The following is a 16,343-nucleotide window of genomic DNA, read 5'->3' as shown; positions in this document are numbered from 1 at the left end:
CCTCTATGAAGAGCAGGGAACGAACCAGTTTCTGTTAGAAACAAACACCTCATGCCAGCTTTGTTGTATCATCTCATCAACAAGTGAGCAAGCACAAATTTCCTTATGAGATAAAGTCCTCCCTGTTATTTGTAGGATGACTGCAAGTCAGTTCTACAAAACAGATCTTTAAAAAATTGTTTAACAGTTGTCTTGTTGCAAGATGAAAAATAACTTGAACTGAATTAATGCATTCTTCTTTCACAGAAAGGACAGGAGAGCTGCTGTGCCAACAAAATACACTTCAGGCTAATTTGATTTTGAAGCTTTGTTGGTTTTAAGTGTGCACTGGAGTATGGAATGTGAGAGGATGATGCTTAGTCTTAGAAGAACATTTGAAGCTTAAGTGAATTATCTTAGTTTAAAAACCAGAATACTTAAACCAATGATTTTTCCCTTCCAATTGTTTGAGTATAAATAGTTTGCTAGTCATTGCCTTTACTCTCCTCCTTCTAGATCCTTCTTTAGGGTAAAGTACTGTGAACATTAAATAGTCTTCTTAAAAACCAAGCCAAAAATCCTGAGCAACCCCAAAGCATGGTTTAAGAGATTACAACTATTTATGACAACAAAAAATTTCTTCATCACAGTTTCTCTTCCTAAGCTTTAAACAAACACAAGCTCACCTCCTACTCTGCCCCCTGGAAAGGGGGGTTGGAAAGAAAAACAACCCACAAACAGATTCTGACAGAGAGGGTGCCTAAGCAGCACCACACAGATGTTTCTGGGCATCTTGCGTATCAGAGCAGAGTTGCTTCTCCTCCCTTTCCTGACACTGTTCCCCTTGTAGTACCTAACAGCTCCACACTGGGCCTGGGCAGAGCTTCCGCTGTTCATACAGTGAACCAGAAGCTGCTGATGGTGCAGGTGTTAGAACCCCTGGCCAAGTTTCATGGAGATTTTGGGAATGTTTCCTCTGTCAAAAGTCAAGAGAAATTGGGCCAGGAGTCTCAATAGCTATTCCAGCAAGGGGCATGCATACACATGTGCTTGGCTGTTAGACTGTGCTGTCAGAACTGAAAAGACATTTCAATATTTCCTTTGTGCTGAGCCAAAGATCCCTACAAGTGATCAGCATTCAGAGGCAGGAATGCAGCAGTGTGAAAGGGGTGGGAATTTGAAGAGAGGCCATCATACAAGGAAAACAAACAAGGACCCCACCCCACAACAATTTTCTTCAGTGAAACTGTTTACTGAAGACACTGACCCATGGAAGAAGTAGTTCCTGAAAATGCTCTAGTGTCAACAGAGGCTGGTACCAGTTGTCAAACACAGGGAGTCAGTTGTACCAAACTCTAGATAAATATAAACACAGTGGAGGGGATGAAGAAAGTCATCAACATTATTGCAGGCATAACCTCACACCTTCACCTCTGATTAGTTTGAAGCACAGCTTTTAGCCAAGATTGGAGAAGAAAATTAATAGTTTTCTGCATGTTTTAAGAGCATACTAAGTGAAAATTGTATTCTAATGAACAAGATTGACTAACACAGAAGCACTAGAAATTACAGTACTTGGGAAAAAATATAAATGAAATAGTCAATAAACCCCATCCCTTGTTCTGTGAAGGGATAGGAGGCCACATATATGTCTCTGTACATTCATATTTAAAGGATGCCTCTCTTAGGCAATTGGAGAAAGACAATTACAGAGGATAATCCAAGTTCACCTTTAAAGAAGTGTTATAAAGCAGACATGGCTGTCCAGAGCTAATATATGCAGTAGCATCTACACATATTCCTAATGAAGCAGCAAGCAAAAGAGAGTCTCAAATAAGGCAGGATGGGAAACAACAAACTACTTGATCTTTGTGTGCAGCTGTGATACCACCTCTTGCAACACTCATCAAGTTAAAGGGAGCAGGAAGGAAAGGCATATTCTATATTAGGGTGGCCTCTTTAACATGGAAGAAATTTCTAAATCATTTCCTCAGATGTATCACCACAGCTTCACTCACTGCCAGTGCCCTCCAAGACTTATTCTTTCCCACTCTCTCCTCCATTTCTGTCTTTTAAATGCTTTCTCACTGACCAACTAACTTAACCTGAGATGACACGAAACAGCATTGCAATTGTGCTCTGCACTGATCCTTTCCCCTTGGCTCTGTTTCTTATTTGAGTCCCTTTAGATAGAAGATTACATCTTTCTACATTATGCTTTGCACAAAGGTAATATAATATTACCCAGTTCTTGGGTACTATCACAGGAAACACAAATAGCAATATCCAAGGTTCTCAGCTAATAACCAGTTATGGGCTTTTTACTGCCAGCGTTAAGCACTATCAGTTATAATTGTGCTCCACGTTATTGTTTCCAAGACACCCAGGTAAAAAACCAAAAACAAAAACAATAAAACCCCAACAAACCAAGTTTCAGTACTGCAATATCCAGCACATTAGACAAGCTGTTCTGGAGTGCCTCTGAGTTTCTACTGACAACATTGGCAGATGCTCCTAGTAAGAAGTTATCCTCACACATCCAGTTCAGAAGTGAGTGGAGCAAACCAAGTACTGGAGGAAGCAAGAGCTATTTGCCATTTAATGGCTTCTGCACACCCAATCTCGAGGCAAAGGATGAGTCTTCTGCACACCTAATAGGAATAGTCATGCAAGCTTTATTCACTCCACCCTGAAGGCACTCACAGGGTGAAAACTGGCTCAGCAAGCTTTGCAAATCAAGAAGTGTAGCAAGTATGGGAGGTACAGAGGGTGCAAGAACAACCCTGCTCCTTTTGTATGCTTACAAATTTAAAAAAAATGTGGATAGACTCAAGTTCTTTTCTCTGCTGGAACATGATCACTTCTCTCAAGTTTTGTTACTCAAAATTTCTCATAATTGTCCCACTGTCATTACACTTACACAATTCTGACAGTCTGCCAGAAAACTGTCTCATAACAAGAACTGTTTTGACACCATGAGTTAGGCAGCAGTAGCACTCAGATAATTACAAACAGTCTCAGTTCTGCCTTAGTCCCTTGGATTTCATAGCATTTTAAACATTGCTCTACCTTTATCTAAAAGAAATGAGTGGCTGTTCGTTGTGAAATATATAACTACTTGCAGGGGTTGGGAGTAAAGATTTGTAAAGCTTTCACCTGAGTTCTCAAGTTTGGCATGGTTTCATTGCTGTACACAAATTTCAAGTAGCCTCCTGAGAGAGTAAGTCCACAAAGTACTTTCTAAAGGAAGAATAACCCAGCCAGTTATTCAGTCTATTATCTCTATGCTTTTTTACAATATTGTGCTTGCCTTGTCTGCAAGAAATACATAACCAAGCACCTATAATCCAGTGTGCTGTATACTGAAATACGTATCTGGAATTGACTGTGCAGCAGGAAGTTCTCCCCTGACAGCTGGCAACAGTGGTGTACATTCCCCATTTGCCTCTAATTTGTTCTTTAATCAAAAGTGATCCATCAAAACAAAAGCTTTTGAAGACTTCAACAACCTAAATTACTCTAGATTAATACCTAGCTTTCTCCTACCTATTTAATACCATAAAAGTCTCCTCTTACTGAACACAACCAGGTTATGCACAGATAAATGGAGATGTAAGTACATGAAGGGATGTGCCCAAAAATCATTCTACTCCTGCATCTACCAGTCTGGAAATGCAGGTCTTTTGAATATCTAGTACCTTAGCTCCATACTAAAACCTTCTATCCTCACCAAATGCTAATGTATCTGGCACACTATAGTTTCTGTGGCAGAAATCATGGAAGATTCACACACCCTCTTTAGCTGTGGGGCCAAGAAGCTGCACTTTCTACGAGAATAAAAAGAGCTTGATCAGACTTTATGCACTAATCTGCAGCTTCATTTCAACCTACTGCACTTATTTCTGATCTGTTTTTGTGTCCCTCACCCCAGCATATCCATTCATGAAGAAAAGCTAAACCACTCTGCACACCACTTATGGAACTAATCTTTAGACTCAGCATGTGCTTAAACAATCTTTTTATCCTAAACATGACATACATGTCCATGGTCTACAAGTGCAACTAACCTATACAGCTTCTGCCATTGAGGAGATTTGGTTGATGTATTTCAGCAAGGTGAGGAGAAAGAAAATTATCATATTATCAATAAAAGCCCAAACACTGTTTTACCCTTTTTGGTCTCTGCATCCTCTGCTCCCACACAGCAATAGGGGAGAGATGGTCAATTTCAGCCATGTTGCACAAACATAGCAAGTTTACAAATAAGAGCCTCAGCAGTTACAAAACAAGGCAAGCCACGAAAATAAATATAAGACTAGAATGCAGCTAGGTTTATGTATCTTAAGAAACATATCATATCCATAACTCAGACTCAAGCTGAGTGTATTTGGATAAACTGACAAAGCTTCTAGGAACTTTGAGAAAATATTATTGTCAACTGCCAGAACTACTCTCAGGTAGTTCTGACTCTTTAGGGACTTCCTGACAGTCAGGTAACACAGGGTGGTCTGCCCCTCCTCTCCTAGCAGGCAGGGAATACACACTCCATCACCATACCTTAGCTGACCAGTGACACTCCAGGTAGCTAAAGTCATACAACTACTTCCACAGTGGAAAGGCATACCCCAGACATTCCCATAAGGAGAAACCAAGGGAAACTCTCTGAAACAGCTGAAGTAGCTCATTATCTTTAATTTCTCCAGACCATGTCAAAGCATTCCCTACACAATGTATTAAGTTTTTGACCATAACTTTAAGAAATCTCCATCATCCAGTTTCTATGCACCACAGGATTTATTTCACTTTTCTACATAAAGTTTCAGAATCCTACTCTAAGTGAACTGCTTTCCTTCAGAATACGGGGAGAAAATTTTTTGCCCCTGCACAAGCAGAGATTAATCTTAATTTGCAGATAACAAAGCAGAGCAGAATGGTTAAACACAAAAATCCATCCCATATGTGTATTTTATGCCCCCAATAAGTAAAAAGTCCAGGCAATACTAGTACTGCACTGAAAGCCAAAAAAATTCTGAAGGCACAGCTATCACCCCTTAATGGCAACCACCCCATGGACACAATAAGCAAGTCAGAGGAAAAGTTATTAAAAACAGTAGCAGCAACATCAACCACCAATAGCAAACACAAGCATCACAAATTCCTTTATTCCTCCTCAATACCTGACTTTTGTGACCATTCCTTCAATAGATCTGTAACTCTGTGTCCAAGAATATTTTTGGGATGAGGATTGAAGCTTGCAGCAAGAGGTGAGACTGCCAGGTAAGCAAGGGAAGAAATCACAGCTTCAGCTCTCAAGCTCAGACTAGGAAAGAGCCAGGATGGGGTTACAGACTACTTTGGACTATCCAGAAAGTAATTCTAGCCATCCCTATCACTGAAAATGGAAACATACTACTGACTGCATCTTGGTGCCAGCCAAGCCTCACCCTGTGCACCTTCTAGGAGACTGAATACCACATGTTCCAACAGCATCCCTGCCTTAGCTTCAATCCTGTGCTACAGGTTCACTACAAGGTCACATCAAGAATGACCATCTTCTCTCCTGAAAATTAAGGTGGTCTCCCAACATTTGCTCTTGCCTAAAGTAAAACATAAATCTAACTGATGTTATGAAACTCAACACCCAAACTTTAATATTATAATTCACAACAGCAATTTCAAAAAAGTGGCTGGTTACACTAGAGTGTGAAGTTTAAAGAGAGGCAACTATAAAGATGGTAAAGAAAACATACAGAAGTCAAGAAGAAATACAGGATTTTTTCCATGGAAGCATTCGTCCTCATATGCTTTTATCTTTATCTTTGTGAGAAAACTCAGCACAGCTGCGAGTCACTCATTAAAGTTATACCATCCCTAAACATATGTTGCAAGCATTACTCATGCACCTCTGTCCTAAAATTCAGCCAAGACTGTAACAGCAGCAGAGACACCATCACTATTAAAAGGATACATTCTGTCATGGCTGCAACATCGAGTTTGCTAACTTCAGGTGAGCCAGGGCAACACTTCTTGAACTCTTTCCGCAAATCAAAAAAGGAGTAGAAGCATTCAGGCAGTAAAATATTCTGTAAAAGGAACAAAGTCAGTTAGGGTGAGCTTAAACTACTTTGTGACTAGATACCAAACTTTCTAACAATATCTGTAGTATAGATAGGAAACACAAACAGTCTTTGCTACAGAGAAACTCATATAGCTCTTCATAGCCAGGTAAGCACGTTCATAAACTTTTTTTGCTTAAATAGCTTTCTCCTTATATTGTTTAATAAGAGAAATGTGCTTTGGCATTGCCAGAGAAACATTTGCTATTATTACTAGAACTTCAAATCCAATACATATGTAGCAGAGCAAATGCCTCTTATTGCAAGAATTATCATCAATTCTTGATTACAATTTTAACTGTATAAAGCCAGAGGGTAGTCCTGTTTCTAGAATTAAGCAAATTTTGCAAGCCTAGCAGATATTTTAGTTTATAGAAAAGGCTGTTTTCAGAAAATAATCACATATCAAATATTTATTTCCAACAAGTAAAAAATCTGACTGTGCAGAAGAGGGTTTGGCATGATGCAGAGGTTGTCAGCCTACGTCTGGAAGCTGCTTTAACTGCAGGAGACGAAGCCAGAAGCAAGTTACATAGCCCACTGTAAGTCAATAAAACCCTTCTTGCCCTACCACTACATCTATCACATGCTTTTAATTTTTGGGGGGAGTGGAAAGGAGAAGACATGGAGAAGTCTTGGGGGCAGCTGTTGAAACCAACACAAACCCTTACTCCTTCAGTTAGCTCCTCACCCCAGACAGAATAATACATATTCCTTCTGGCTGTTTGCTGCCTGCAAGGCTTTTCTAGACTACACATAAAGAGTTTCTGGTATTTAACAACTAGCTAGTACTAACATAGTTAGCATTAATGTTGGCATTATAGCAAAGCAGCCTATAGGAGAGCACATTTAGGGAGTCCAAAGAAAGCAATTTAGGCTCTAAAACAAATTCTGCTTTGAGAACATTAGAGCTTATCTTAGCATATAGACAGGTGTTTTAGGCAAGCAGTACTCTTTAAAGGCTTATGAAAATAGAGATGGGCCAGCCAACATTTCCTGCTCTAGTTTTAGCATGATTTTCTGCCTCAATGTGAAATGAAGTTCTGTACTTCATTTATGTTCTTTTTGAATGGCTGATACCAATTTATTGTCTGAATACCAGAAGTTGCTAGATGGCTTCAGAATGGATATCTTAGAAATAAATATCTTCTCAAGAGCCTAGAAATTTCTGACTATTTGGATTTTAGTGATCCCACACCCCAATCTCTGCATTAGGATATTCATCAAAAAACTATCACAAGTGTCATAAGCATCTGGTTTATTTAATCTACAGGCAGCATAGAGAAATTTCAAATGAACAATTCTTAATGAAACAACTACAGAAGATTTTGATGAAGATTTGATTTCTGTCTGTGACCCTGTGATGATACAGAAAAAGGATCCCTGACATCAAACCAACTTTAATTGTAGGATATGCCCCTTAATTTAAATAGATGACAAGTTTTACTTTATTAGCCAAGAAGAAAGTATTTTAAAAACCTGTTTCCACATTTTCTCATGTTATGTGTCATAGAAGACAAGTTGCATGTATAAGAAGTGTCCCTTCACTGTGAATAATGCACACTGTTTCTCTTCTAAGCCTTAAAAGCTATCAGTCCTTAAAGCACAAACAAGTATTACAACCAAGTGCATTCAGTATCACTTCTGCAACAGTACACACTTGCAGCAGTGTCCCTTCAAAGATGGGACAGCAAACTGATGCACACAGAAGTCAGGTACAATGAGAGGAGCAGAACAGCTTAGTTCATACAAAGCAATGCATGTTCATACCAAACCACAAAATGAGGTGTCATTAATATTGAGGTAGTTATTTCAGAACCAGGGAGACTCACATATTGCTGCAACCCTATCACTAACGAGAAGCAGGCAGGACTTCATAACACTGTTAGCGATTTGGCAACTGTGAAGTTATGGAAGACTCCAGACTACAGGACTAATCACTCCTCATAGCCTGCCTCAAACTACTGCTCAGCTCCTTACAAACACCACCCTTGGAGTGTCAACTGAATACCCAAAGACTGAAAGTTGCTATAACTAGGCATGAATGTAAAATTAAAAAAAAAAAAAAGTTCATGGTTAATATGGTTAATTATGTAGCAGGAATCCCAAATCCCACCTGTTAACTGTGTAGAAGCTACAAGTACTGTCAATACACTGCTTCTTTCTCAAACATTTAAGAGCATCATCCTTCTGATTTAACTTAAAAAGGCATTTCAAGACTGTATAAGGATAGGGCATTGTATATGCCTTCCACACAGACAGGCTCTTTAGCCTGGTAAGCACATTACATATGAGCAACATTTGTCCAGAGGCACCCTCATACTAGAGAGAAGTTGATTTGTTTTGCAAGGAATCATAAAAATCACATTAAGAGTCAAACTTAAGCTAGAACTACATACCTTTTTGGAAGCTTCAGGGTGTAGAACCTGCCTAATGTGTAACTGTCCATCAGTACAGAAACAGAAAGAAGTACCTACACCAATGTTCAGCTCATTGCTCACGGATTGATTAAACTGTTGGCAGGAACAAGAAAAGACATACATGTTATGTTACAAGACCAGAGGGGCTCCACTTGGCAGTGTCATCAGCTAGTAACATGTTATTCCTGGGCAGCAGGAACATGGAGCTAGAATTCCTTTCCATATAAGCCTCCTCCTTCACTTATGTAAATTTGTTTCTTACTAGCTAAACACATGCTAACTTCCATGATAATCTTTTCACAAGGAAACCCGTCCTTTTCCCCTTCTAATGAGATATGGCTACACTGACAGACCACATCATAGAAGAAAATCCTTTTCAAGATTTGCAAGAGCATTGCAATGAGACAAAGCTGATTGCAGGGAGCTGAGGTAGTACTAGGGCAGAAGAGCTTTCCAGACAGGGCACTCAAGCATGTCAGAAAGAAGACAGGCTTCCAGCCCTACCCTCGATGGGAATCACACACGCTTCCTTGTTAATCTAGAGGTTTCAGTACTACAATCTTCCCAGGACTGATGAGCACAAGCCTTAACAGGGGACACCTAAAGCTGACTTCCTCCAACACTGATTAGGGCTCACCCTCAGCTGAGACTCACTCAGGGTCCAGCATGGCAGGAGAGCAGGGTAGGAAAACAGCTGACTCTAACCTTCCTCTCTTGGGGTTCACTTCCTCCCAAAGCAAATAAAGAAAAGGCAAGAAATGAATGCCCACAAACCCCTACATATATAGGCTTCCTGGCCCACACATGTCTGTGGTGCTCCTGTAGCAGGCTCCACTGCTCTGATGGTGGGGATAAGCAGATGATAATATCACCTCTACCCCAGGAGAGAGCTCCCAAAGGAGACCAGCACTCAGCGGTTACGGTGTGTCACCTGTCTCAATGCCTGCTCCAGCGGTGGAGCCAGTGCCAGGCTCTCCACATCCACCTGGGTGATCTCCTGGCACTCAGCCGTCAGTTCTGTGTGGTCAGGCCGGACCAGTACGTCATGCAGGTGCCCCAGCTCCAGAGAAAGCAGAGGAGGGGGTGAGTCAGCTCTCCGGGCTGGAGGTCCCCACCAGCAGCACCAGCCCCTACCCTCCACCAGAGCTTGCTCCAGCCTGGGACACCCATTACCAGCCCAGCGCCGAGACCACCCTGCCCACATCCAGCACGGCAGGCGCCAAGGGGAGCAGCAGGTCGGGGTACTCCCCGTCGGGTGAAAATACCTCCTTACTCCTCAGGTCGACCACTTTCCACAGGAGCTGGAGCAGCTCTCGCTCGTCTGAGCCCAACCTTGCCCCGTTGGTGCCCGCCGTAGTCACGAAGAGAATCACCAGGTAGTCGGGAGACGCCGTCATGGTGCCACCGGGCCAGCAGAGAGGATAAAAAGGAGGAAAGGAAGAAGGGGGGGAAAGAGAAGAAGCTGGAAACTTTCCCTGCCCCAGGCGCTCCTAAGCGAGACCCAAGCGGCAGCACCCCCAGCTGCAGCCTCCCTCCCCAAGGACCCGGCGTGGGGGAGGCGCACGGCTCCCCCCCCTTCCCCACCCCCTTTTTCCCCGAGGTGGGTGGTAGCCGCTCCCACGCCAACTGCACCTCTGGGAAAGGTGCAATGGCTGCGAGCTTTTCTGCGCGGGGCCGCGGCTCCACCTGCCCACCCCCGGCCCACGTGGTGCAGGTAACACACACCTGGCGCCGCCGCCCATTGGCCCGCCCGGGCGGGGACGTGGCAGCGCGGCGGGGGCGGCGGCGGCGGCGGAGAGCGGGGCCGGGGCTGCGGCTGCGGGCGGGACCCCAGCGCCCAGCCGCGACTGCGGGCGGGCTGCGGAGGAGCAGCCCCGCGCCTCTGAGGAGCCTCAGCGCGCCCCGACGGCGGCCAGACCCTGCCGGGTTGCGCATTCCACCGCTGCACAGGGATGGTGCAACTCCCGAGCGACGGGGCGGGAGCGCCCGGTCCTGCCGGGACATGCCGCAGAGGGTAGCTCTGCCCTGCGCCGGGAAGCTCCGTCCCCTGGACAGAAAGGCAGGAGCGACGGCCGCGCCGCCCGTACCAGCCCCGCGGGTACCCCGCTTTTGGTCCGAGTGGTGCCAGGGAGCGCTGTGGCGACGTGCGGACCGGCTGCCCCCGGGAGCAGCTCCTGCCGAGGGGGACCAGGGGGAAAGGTGAAGCCTTTTCCTCTGTCATCCCCAAGGCAGCGGCAGCGCAGTTCCCGTACGGTTCTGGCACGGCGGATCAAGTCGTGTGTTAACAGCCGATGGTTGGGCTGTCGCAGCCTTCCCTCGATGAGCTGGTGGTTTTGGCCCTTTTGACAATCCCTCTGGTTGCACGGTGAAATCTCTTCTAAAATCTCTGCTTTCAATGCGTAATTCTCCAACGCAAATCTTCTTCATCACGAATCACGGAATGCAGGGAAAACAACACAAACTTTTTGCAGGGAAATCCTGTAATACACTTGATTCTTTAAGACCTCAGTTGTTAATTTCCAACTTCATTGAGATGCTGCTTCTTGAAATTTTTACTGAGATCACAGAATCATTGGATATACTGAGTTAGAGGGTGATGCCGTTTGGGTTTTGCCTTTTTTTTTTTTTTTCTTTTCTATGTTTTCTGTATTCTTCACACATACATTTGTAACTCTGTCACCTATTGTATTAGTAGCTAGTTTTCCCAGTACTTTTCCATGGCCTTTCCCTAAGCAGAAAGACAAAACAAATTCCAGAGCTCCGAGCCCTGGGGGGTACAAGGCCCCAGTGGTTCTGGTTCTTGGTTCTCCCTGGGAACCAAGGCCGAGAACAACCCTTTGAGATACATTCTCATGGACAAAGCACAGCTAGTGATGAAGGGTGGACTCAAGAGAAAGGGGCTGGACCTAAGGGGGTAATTGCATCACCACTTGTCCTTCTAATTGGTGCTTTTTTATCAATTATGCTAATAAAAATTTACTCACTTCTGGAGGGGGTGGGCTTTTGTGGACGTTTCCATAACTGCCCCTAAAGGCCTTCCTTAAAGATCCTCTTTTATATTACCTCCTTACTAAAATAATCATGAATTTCATTTCCAGGTTGAGAAAAAGGCAACAAGGAGACACATCAGGATCATTAAGTCCAACTCCTGGCCCTGTGCAGGACACCCCAAAAATCACACCATGTGCCTGAGAGCATTGTCCAAATGCTTCTTGAACTAATGAAGGCTCAGTCCACTTCCTTGGGGAGCCTGTTCCAGTGCCCAGCAACCCTCTGTGTGAAAAACCTCTTCTTCATATGTAACAGAAACCTCTCCTGACTCAGCTTCATGCCGTTTCCTCAAGTTCTGTCACTGGTCACAAGAGATCTGTACTTGCTCCTTGTGAGGATGTTGAGGACAGTCATGAGGTCTCACCTCAGTCTCCTCCTTTCTTCTCAGCTGCCCCTAATAAAGTTTCCCCTCGAGACCTTTCACCATTCTCATGGCCTTCCTTTGGACACTCTGTAAGAGGTTTATACCTTTCTTATATTGCAGTGACACAAATATCACACAATATTCGAGGTGAGGCTGCCCCATTGCAGAGCAGAGTGGGACAATCCCCTCCCTTGCCTGGCTGGCCATGCTGTCCCTGATGCTCCCCAGGACATGGTTGGCTCCCCTGGCTGCCAGGGCACTGATTCACATTCAGCTTTCCACTGACCAGGACCCCCAGGTCCCTTTCTGTGGTGCTGCTCTCAAGCCTCTCATTCTCCAGGCTGTCTGTACGTCCAGGATTGCCCCATCCCAGGGGCAGAATCCAGCGTTTACCTTTGTTAAACTTCATACACTTGGTGATTGCCCATCTCTCTTAATTTGTCAACATCCCTCGGCAGGGCCTCTTTGCCCTCAAAGGAGTTGACAGCTCCTCACAATTTGGTGTATTTGGTTAATTTACTTATATGTCTTTGAGTTCCACATCCAAGTCTTTAATTAAGACATTGAAAAGAACTGGGCCAAGGACGGAGCCTTGTGGAACCCCACTAGTGACAGGCTGCCAGCCTGATGTCACTCATTCACTGTAACTCTGCATCTGACCTGTGAACCCACTGCTCACCCATCACGTCACCTGGTTGTCCAGCTGTGTGTAGGACATGTTTATGAAGGTGCATGTGTTTCTTCATCACCATTCCTTACCATCACCATTCCAGGTTCACAGCTTGCACCACCATTCATTAACACATACACATTTGTTTGGCAGGAAGGGAGCAGATGTGTTTCACCACTGCTGGGGATCCTGTCATCCACTGACTTGTCCCCATAGTGCCTGGCATCCTCTTCCTGCCCTACTGTGGTTTGGTGCAGCCTGGTTCTCCTTGTGGGGACTGCCACCAAACTCCAGCATGACACATGATGGCTGGAGTAATTTTCACTCTCTCTGGTCCAAGATTTCAAAATTAACATTCACTGATGGCAGAGACTGCAATTTAAGGGATTAAAATGTCAAATTAAGCCCTCCAGTGTTTAAAAGCAGTAGCTGAAATTTGCCATGGGAATCTGGTATCAGGAAACAACTAAGATAATTGTGCCCTATTAGTCAGAGGTTTAGAGTACCTGGTTTTCTTTGTGCATTTGTCTTCTGACTTTTGATGCATTGAGTAAAACATTTGTGAAATGAAGGTCTGGGGTGTTTGTCCTCAGCAGTGGCTGCAGGAGATCTGTACTCAGCATCTGAGGAGTGAAGTTGGTCCTCACACAGGGAGTTTGCTTTGTGACCTCTGCTTAGCCTGGAGCAGAAGGATTCAATGGCATAAGATTTCTTTGTGCAGTTTCCCTTTCAGGTCTTAGTTTACTGCAACTTCTTAGAAAAACATTTATACTCTAGTACAAAAATCCAGAAGGCTTCTGAAATCACTTCACAGTGGAGCATGCCAGACAGAGAGTTCTGGCTTGGCTGGCTGCTCGTCTTTCAGTGAAATTTAATCATCTGTCCTAGGCAGTTTCTTTCTCAGTGCCAGTTTGGCTTTTGAGATGCAGCCCTTGTCTTTGTGAGAATGATTTTTGGATGGGCACCTGATCCTTTACTTGTGATTTATTCTGTTCTGGCTTATGCACTTTTTTTCTTCTTTCTTCCATCTTATTGTCTCATCCTATGTCTCTGTCCATCTAGGAGCATGAAACTCCCCAAATTATTGCTACAGCAGACTGCATTATGTATAGTAAACCCTTGCAAAGGTGAAACTGTACCTTGAAAGTATTTTAATTCTTATTATGTCTTTTGTGTTACTGGCTAACCCTTGTATTATTTATTCATTGGTTTATGAAGCTGCTTGTCATTAATTGCTACTGTAGAGCTATTACTTTTTATTTTTCTCTTCCTTGGCCAATACATTCCCTAAAACACCTGTTTTCCAATCACAGTTCCCATTCTACCCTCTTGCCTGCTTGCAGCATCTGGTCTGACAACATGCACCAGTTGGTCAGGTTCCCGTGTTGTGTTGCCCAGGCTCTTGATACTTAAATACTCCCATTCCAGTTGCTTGTCCCTGGTCATTCCGTTGTCCTGGGACTGGTTAAGCGCAGTCTTTTAATGAAATGTCACCTTCCAGATGACATTGGTGTTGTTATCTACAGGAAGGTACTGAGGTGCTTTGAAGCAAGGCGACCTCTCAGGCCTCCTCCTAGCACACTGTTGATGTACTCATCTCCTCTCTGGCAATCATTTTGTTTCCTGCCTGCTGTCTGCCCAGCCCTTTTGCTAATCTCAGTGTAACTGTTTTTCTGTCATTTTTATATTAGTTCTGGTGATTTCCCACCATGTGTCCTTTGTTCCACTTACTATAACAGGACAGTTCTGAAACAACTTCTATCATTCTTTTTGGCAAGGAGCTCACACACCCCCACCCTCTACACTGCAAGGGACCCGTGTTCTTATTTATTTCCTCCATTTTTCTGAAGCTTCCTTCTTTCACCCATTGATCCCCTTCCTTACAAACAACCAACCTGTGACTTTGCACTTCTCAGAATGTCCAGATTTTTTCTGCCAGTTCTGCATCTCCTGCCCTGCTCTATTCCACTGCAGGTCTTCACCCCAATACCAGCTGCAACTGTTATCCTTTCCTGCACAGACCTTTGGCCTCTTGACAATTGTCCCACCTGTATCACTTTCCCCCAGTTTCCTTCCAGAATATCAGCTTCTTAAAACTCAAATTGAAGAATCAGTCCTATCATTCTTTTTTGAATATGTTAATGTTTATCACCTTTTTTTTTTTTAATGTCTCTAAGATAACTTCTGTTCCTAACCAAATTCTGTCGTCTCCACTTTTGTCAGTGGAAAAAAACCTCCCAAACCTCCCAAAACACCCAAATTTCTTCTTGATACTGTGCAACTGTATCAAGCACTGCTGTTCTACCTTGCAGCAGGGACTGCGCTCCTCTATCACAATGGCACACACAGTGATGCCCATGTTTGGAGAAGTTGCAAAGCTACTGCCCCACAGAAGTCTCCAAAGGGTCCTTAAATGTAATCATGACAAGTTAGGCCAAGTGCCAAAAGTCATTGCGCTACTTTAGTAAAATACATATAAAGGTGTTTTTTTTTTTTTTTTTTTTTTTTTTTTTTTTTTTTTTTTTCTTCTTTTCTGCATAAAGATATTGTATTTTACTTCAGGAGTTTAGATCTGGTAATTTAGCAGGATGAAAGAGAGATCCACACTCGGGCAAGAATGACAGCAGATAAATGCCAGCATGGCCAATATTTCAAATTGTGAAATATTTCTTTACAGGTATTTGTAATTTTAATGAAATTAAGATTACATTCTTTAAAATGTAATTTTAAAGAAAGTAATTTTGGACTTCAAGTAGCATGAGGTAGAACCATGTTTTCAGTGAACTAAGAAGAAACTCTAGTTGATGAGTATCCCTGCACTGGCAAAAATCACCTCCCCAGGACTGGTCGGGGATTTGCTGTGGCCCGGCTCCCCACACGTGCTGTGGGGACAGGAACTTCCTGAACTACTTTCACTGCCGCAAATGGATATATTGAACCACAGCCTTGTTTAAAGTGATGCAACATTTCCACGTGGAGTACAACCTAGAGGACTGCTGCTCCTGGTCTGAGTGAAAGTTTGGAGTGCTGAGAGAGCAGCAGGCTCAGCCACTGAAAGAAAAAAGGGGCTTGTGAAGTCCTGATGCACACATAAACCAGTGTATTTCATAAGCAGCTGTTTCAAACACAAGGGGCAGATAGCAAGGGATAATCATCACCGTTAAGGAAAGCGCAGGTATTTGGCTGAAGCTTCCATCTGGAGATATTTTACATCTTTTTACAACTTCCTCCAAAGGCAATTTTGCTGTCAGGCGTAGAGCTGGTACAGAAAACTTAATTAAAAGATTAATTCCACACCATTCTCCTGGCCACGGGCTGGGTTTGGCTTCGTGTTCCCAGTGCTTGTATAACTTGGTTGCTGTTGCAGAAGGGCAATGGACGCTAAACAGGTGCATTTGGCGCTGCAGAAAGGTTGAAAGGAATTGTGCTGCACGAACTTGAGAGAATCGACAAGTCCTTCACCTGAAAAGAGTTTGTTTTAAGCACGGGGAAAGCGGCAAAGGAAATTTCTCAGGCGGGGCTGAAATTGCTGCGGTGAGGCCCAGCGGGGACCGGGGGCTGTGGGGAGCGGGGGCACCGCCCGCTGATCACAGCCCCGACTGCGGCCGGGTTTTGGCAGGAGACAGTTTGGACTCGACGATCTCGAAGGTTTTTCCCCAACCTAGTTCATCCTGTGACTCCGTGAGTGCAGAGGCAACGCTGATTCTGTCCCGCCTCACGGCGCCGAGGGCGGCGAGACCCGC

The 16,343-nt window shown here is 43.9% G+C and overlaps 1 protein-coding gene across 4 annotated transcripts in view; it reads right to left on the bottom strand.

Annotated features, from left to right (window-relative positions):
• The window catches only part of ESRP1 (epithelial splicing regulatory protein 1), a 32,284-nt gene extending 22,083 nt beyond the window's left edge, over positions 1 to 10,201 (bottom strand). For all 4 annotated transcript variants that reach the window (XM_083864362.1, XM_083864363.1, XM_083864364.1 and 1 more), the window contains exons 1-4: positions 9,781 to 10,201; positions 9,447 to 9,575; positions 8,495 to 8,608; positions 5,948 to 6,062 (exon numbers count right to left, since the gene is read on the bottom strand). In XM_083864362.1, the coding sequence (XP_083720488.1) occupies positions 5,948 to 6,062; positions 8,495 to 8,608; positions 9,447 to 9,575; positions 9,781 to 9,912 (490 nt within the window). In that variant the 5' untranslated portion in view covers positions 9,913 to 10,201. The remainder of the gene's footprint in view (positions 1 to 5,947; positions 6,063 to 8,494; positions 8,609 to 9,446; positions 9,576 to 9,780) is intronic.
• Positions 10,202 to 16,343: the final 6,142 nt, after the last annotated feature.

The sequence above is a fragment of the Zosterops lateralis genome, assembly GCF_965231275.1.
Source record: "Zosterops lateralis genome assembly, chromosome: 1".
Taxonomy (NCBI): Eukaryota; Metazoa; Chordata; class Aves; order Passeriformes; family Zosteropidae; genus Zosterops; species Zosterops lateralis.
This window is presented reverse-complemented; position numbering and strand designations above follow the sequence as displayed.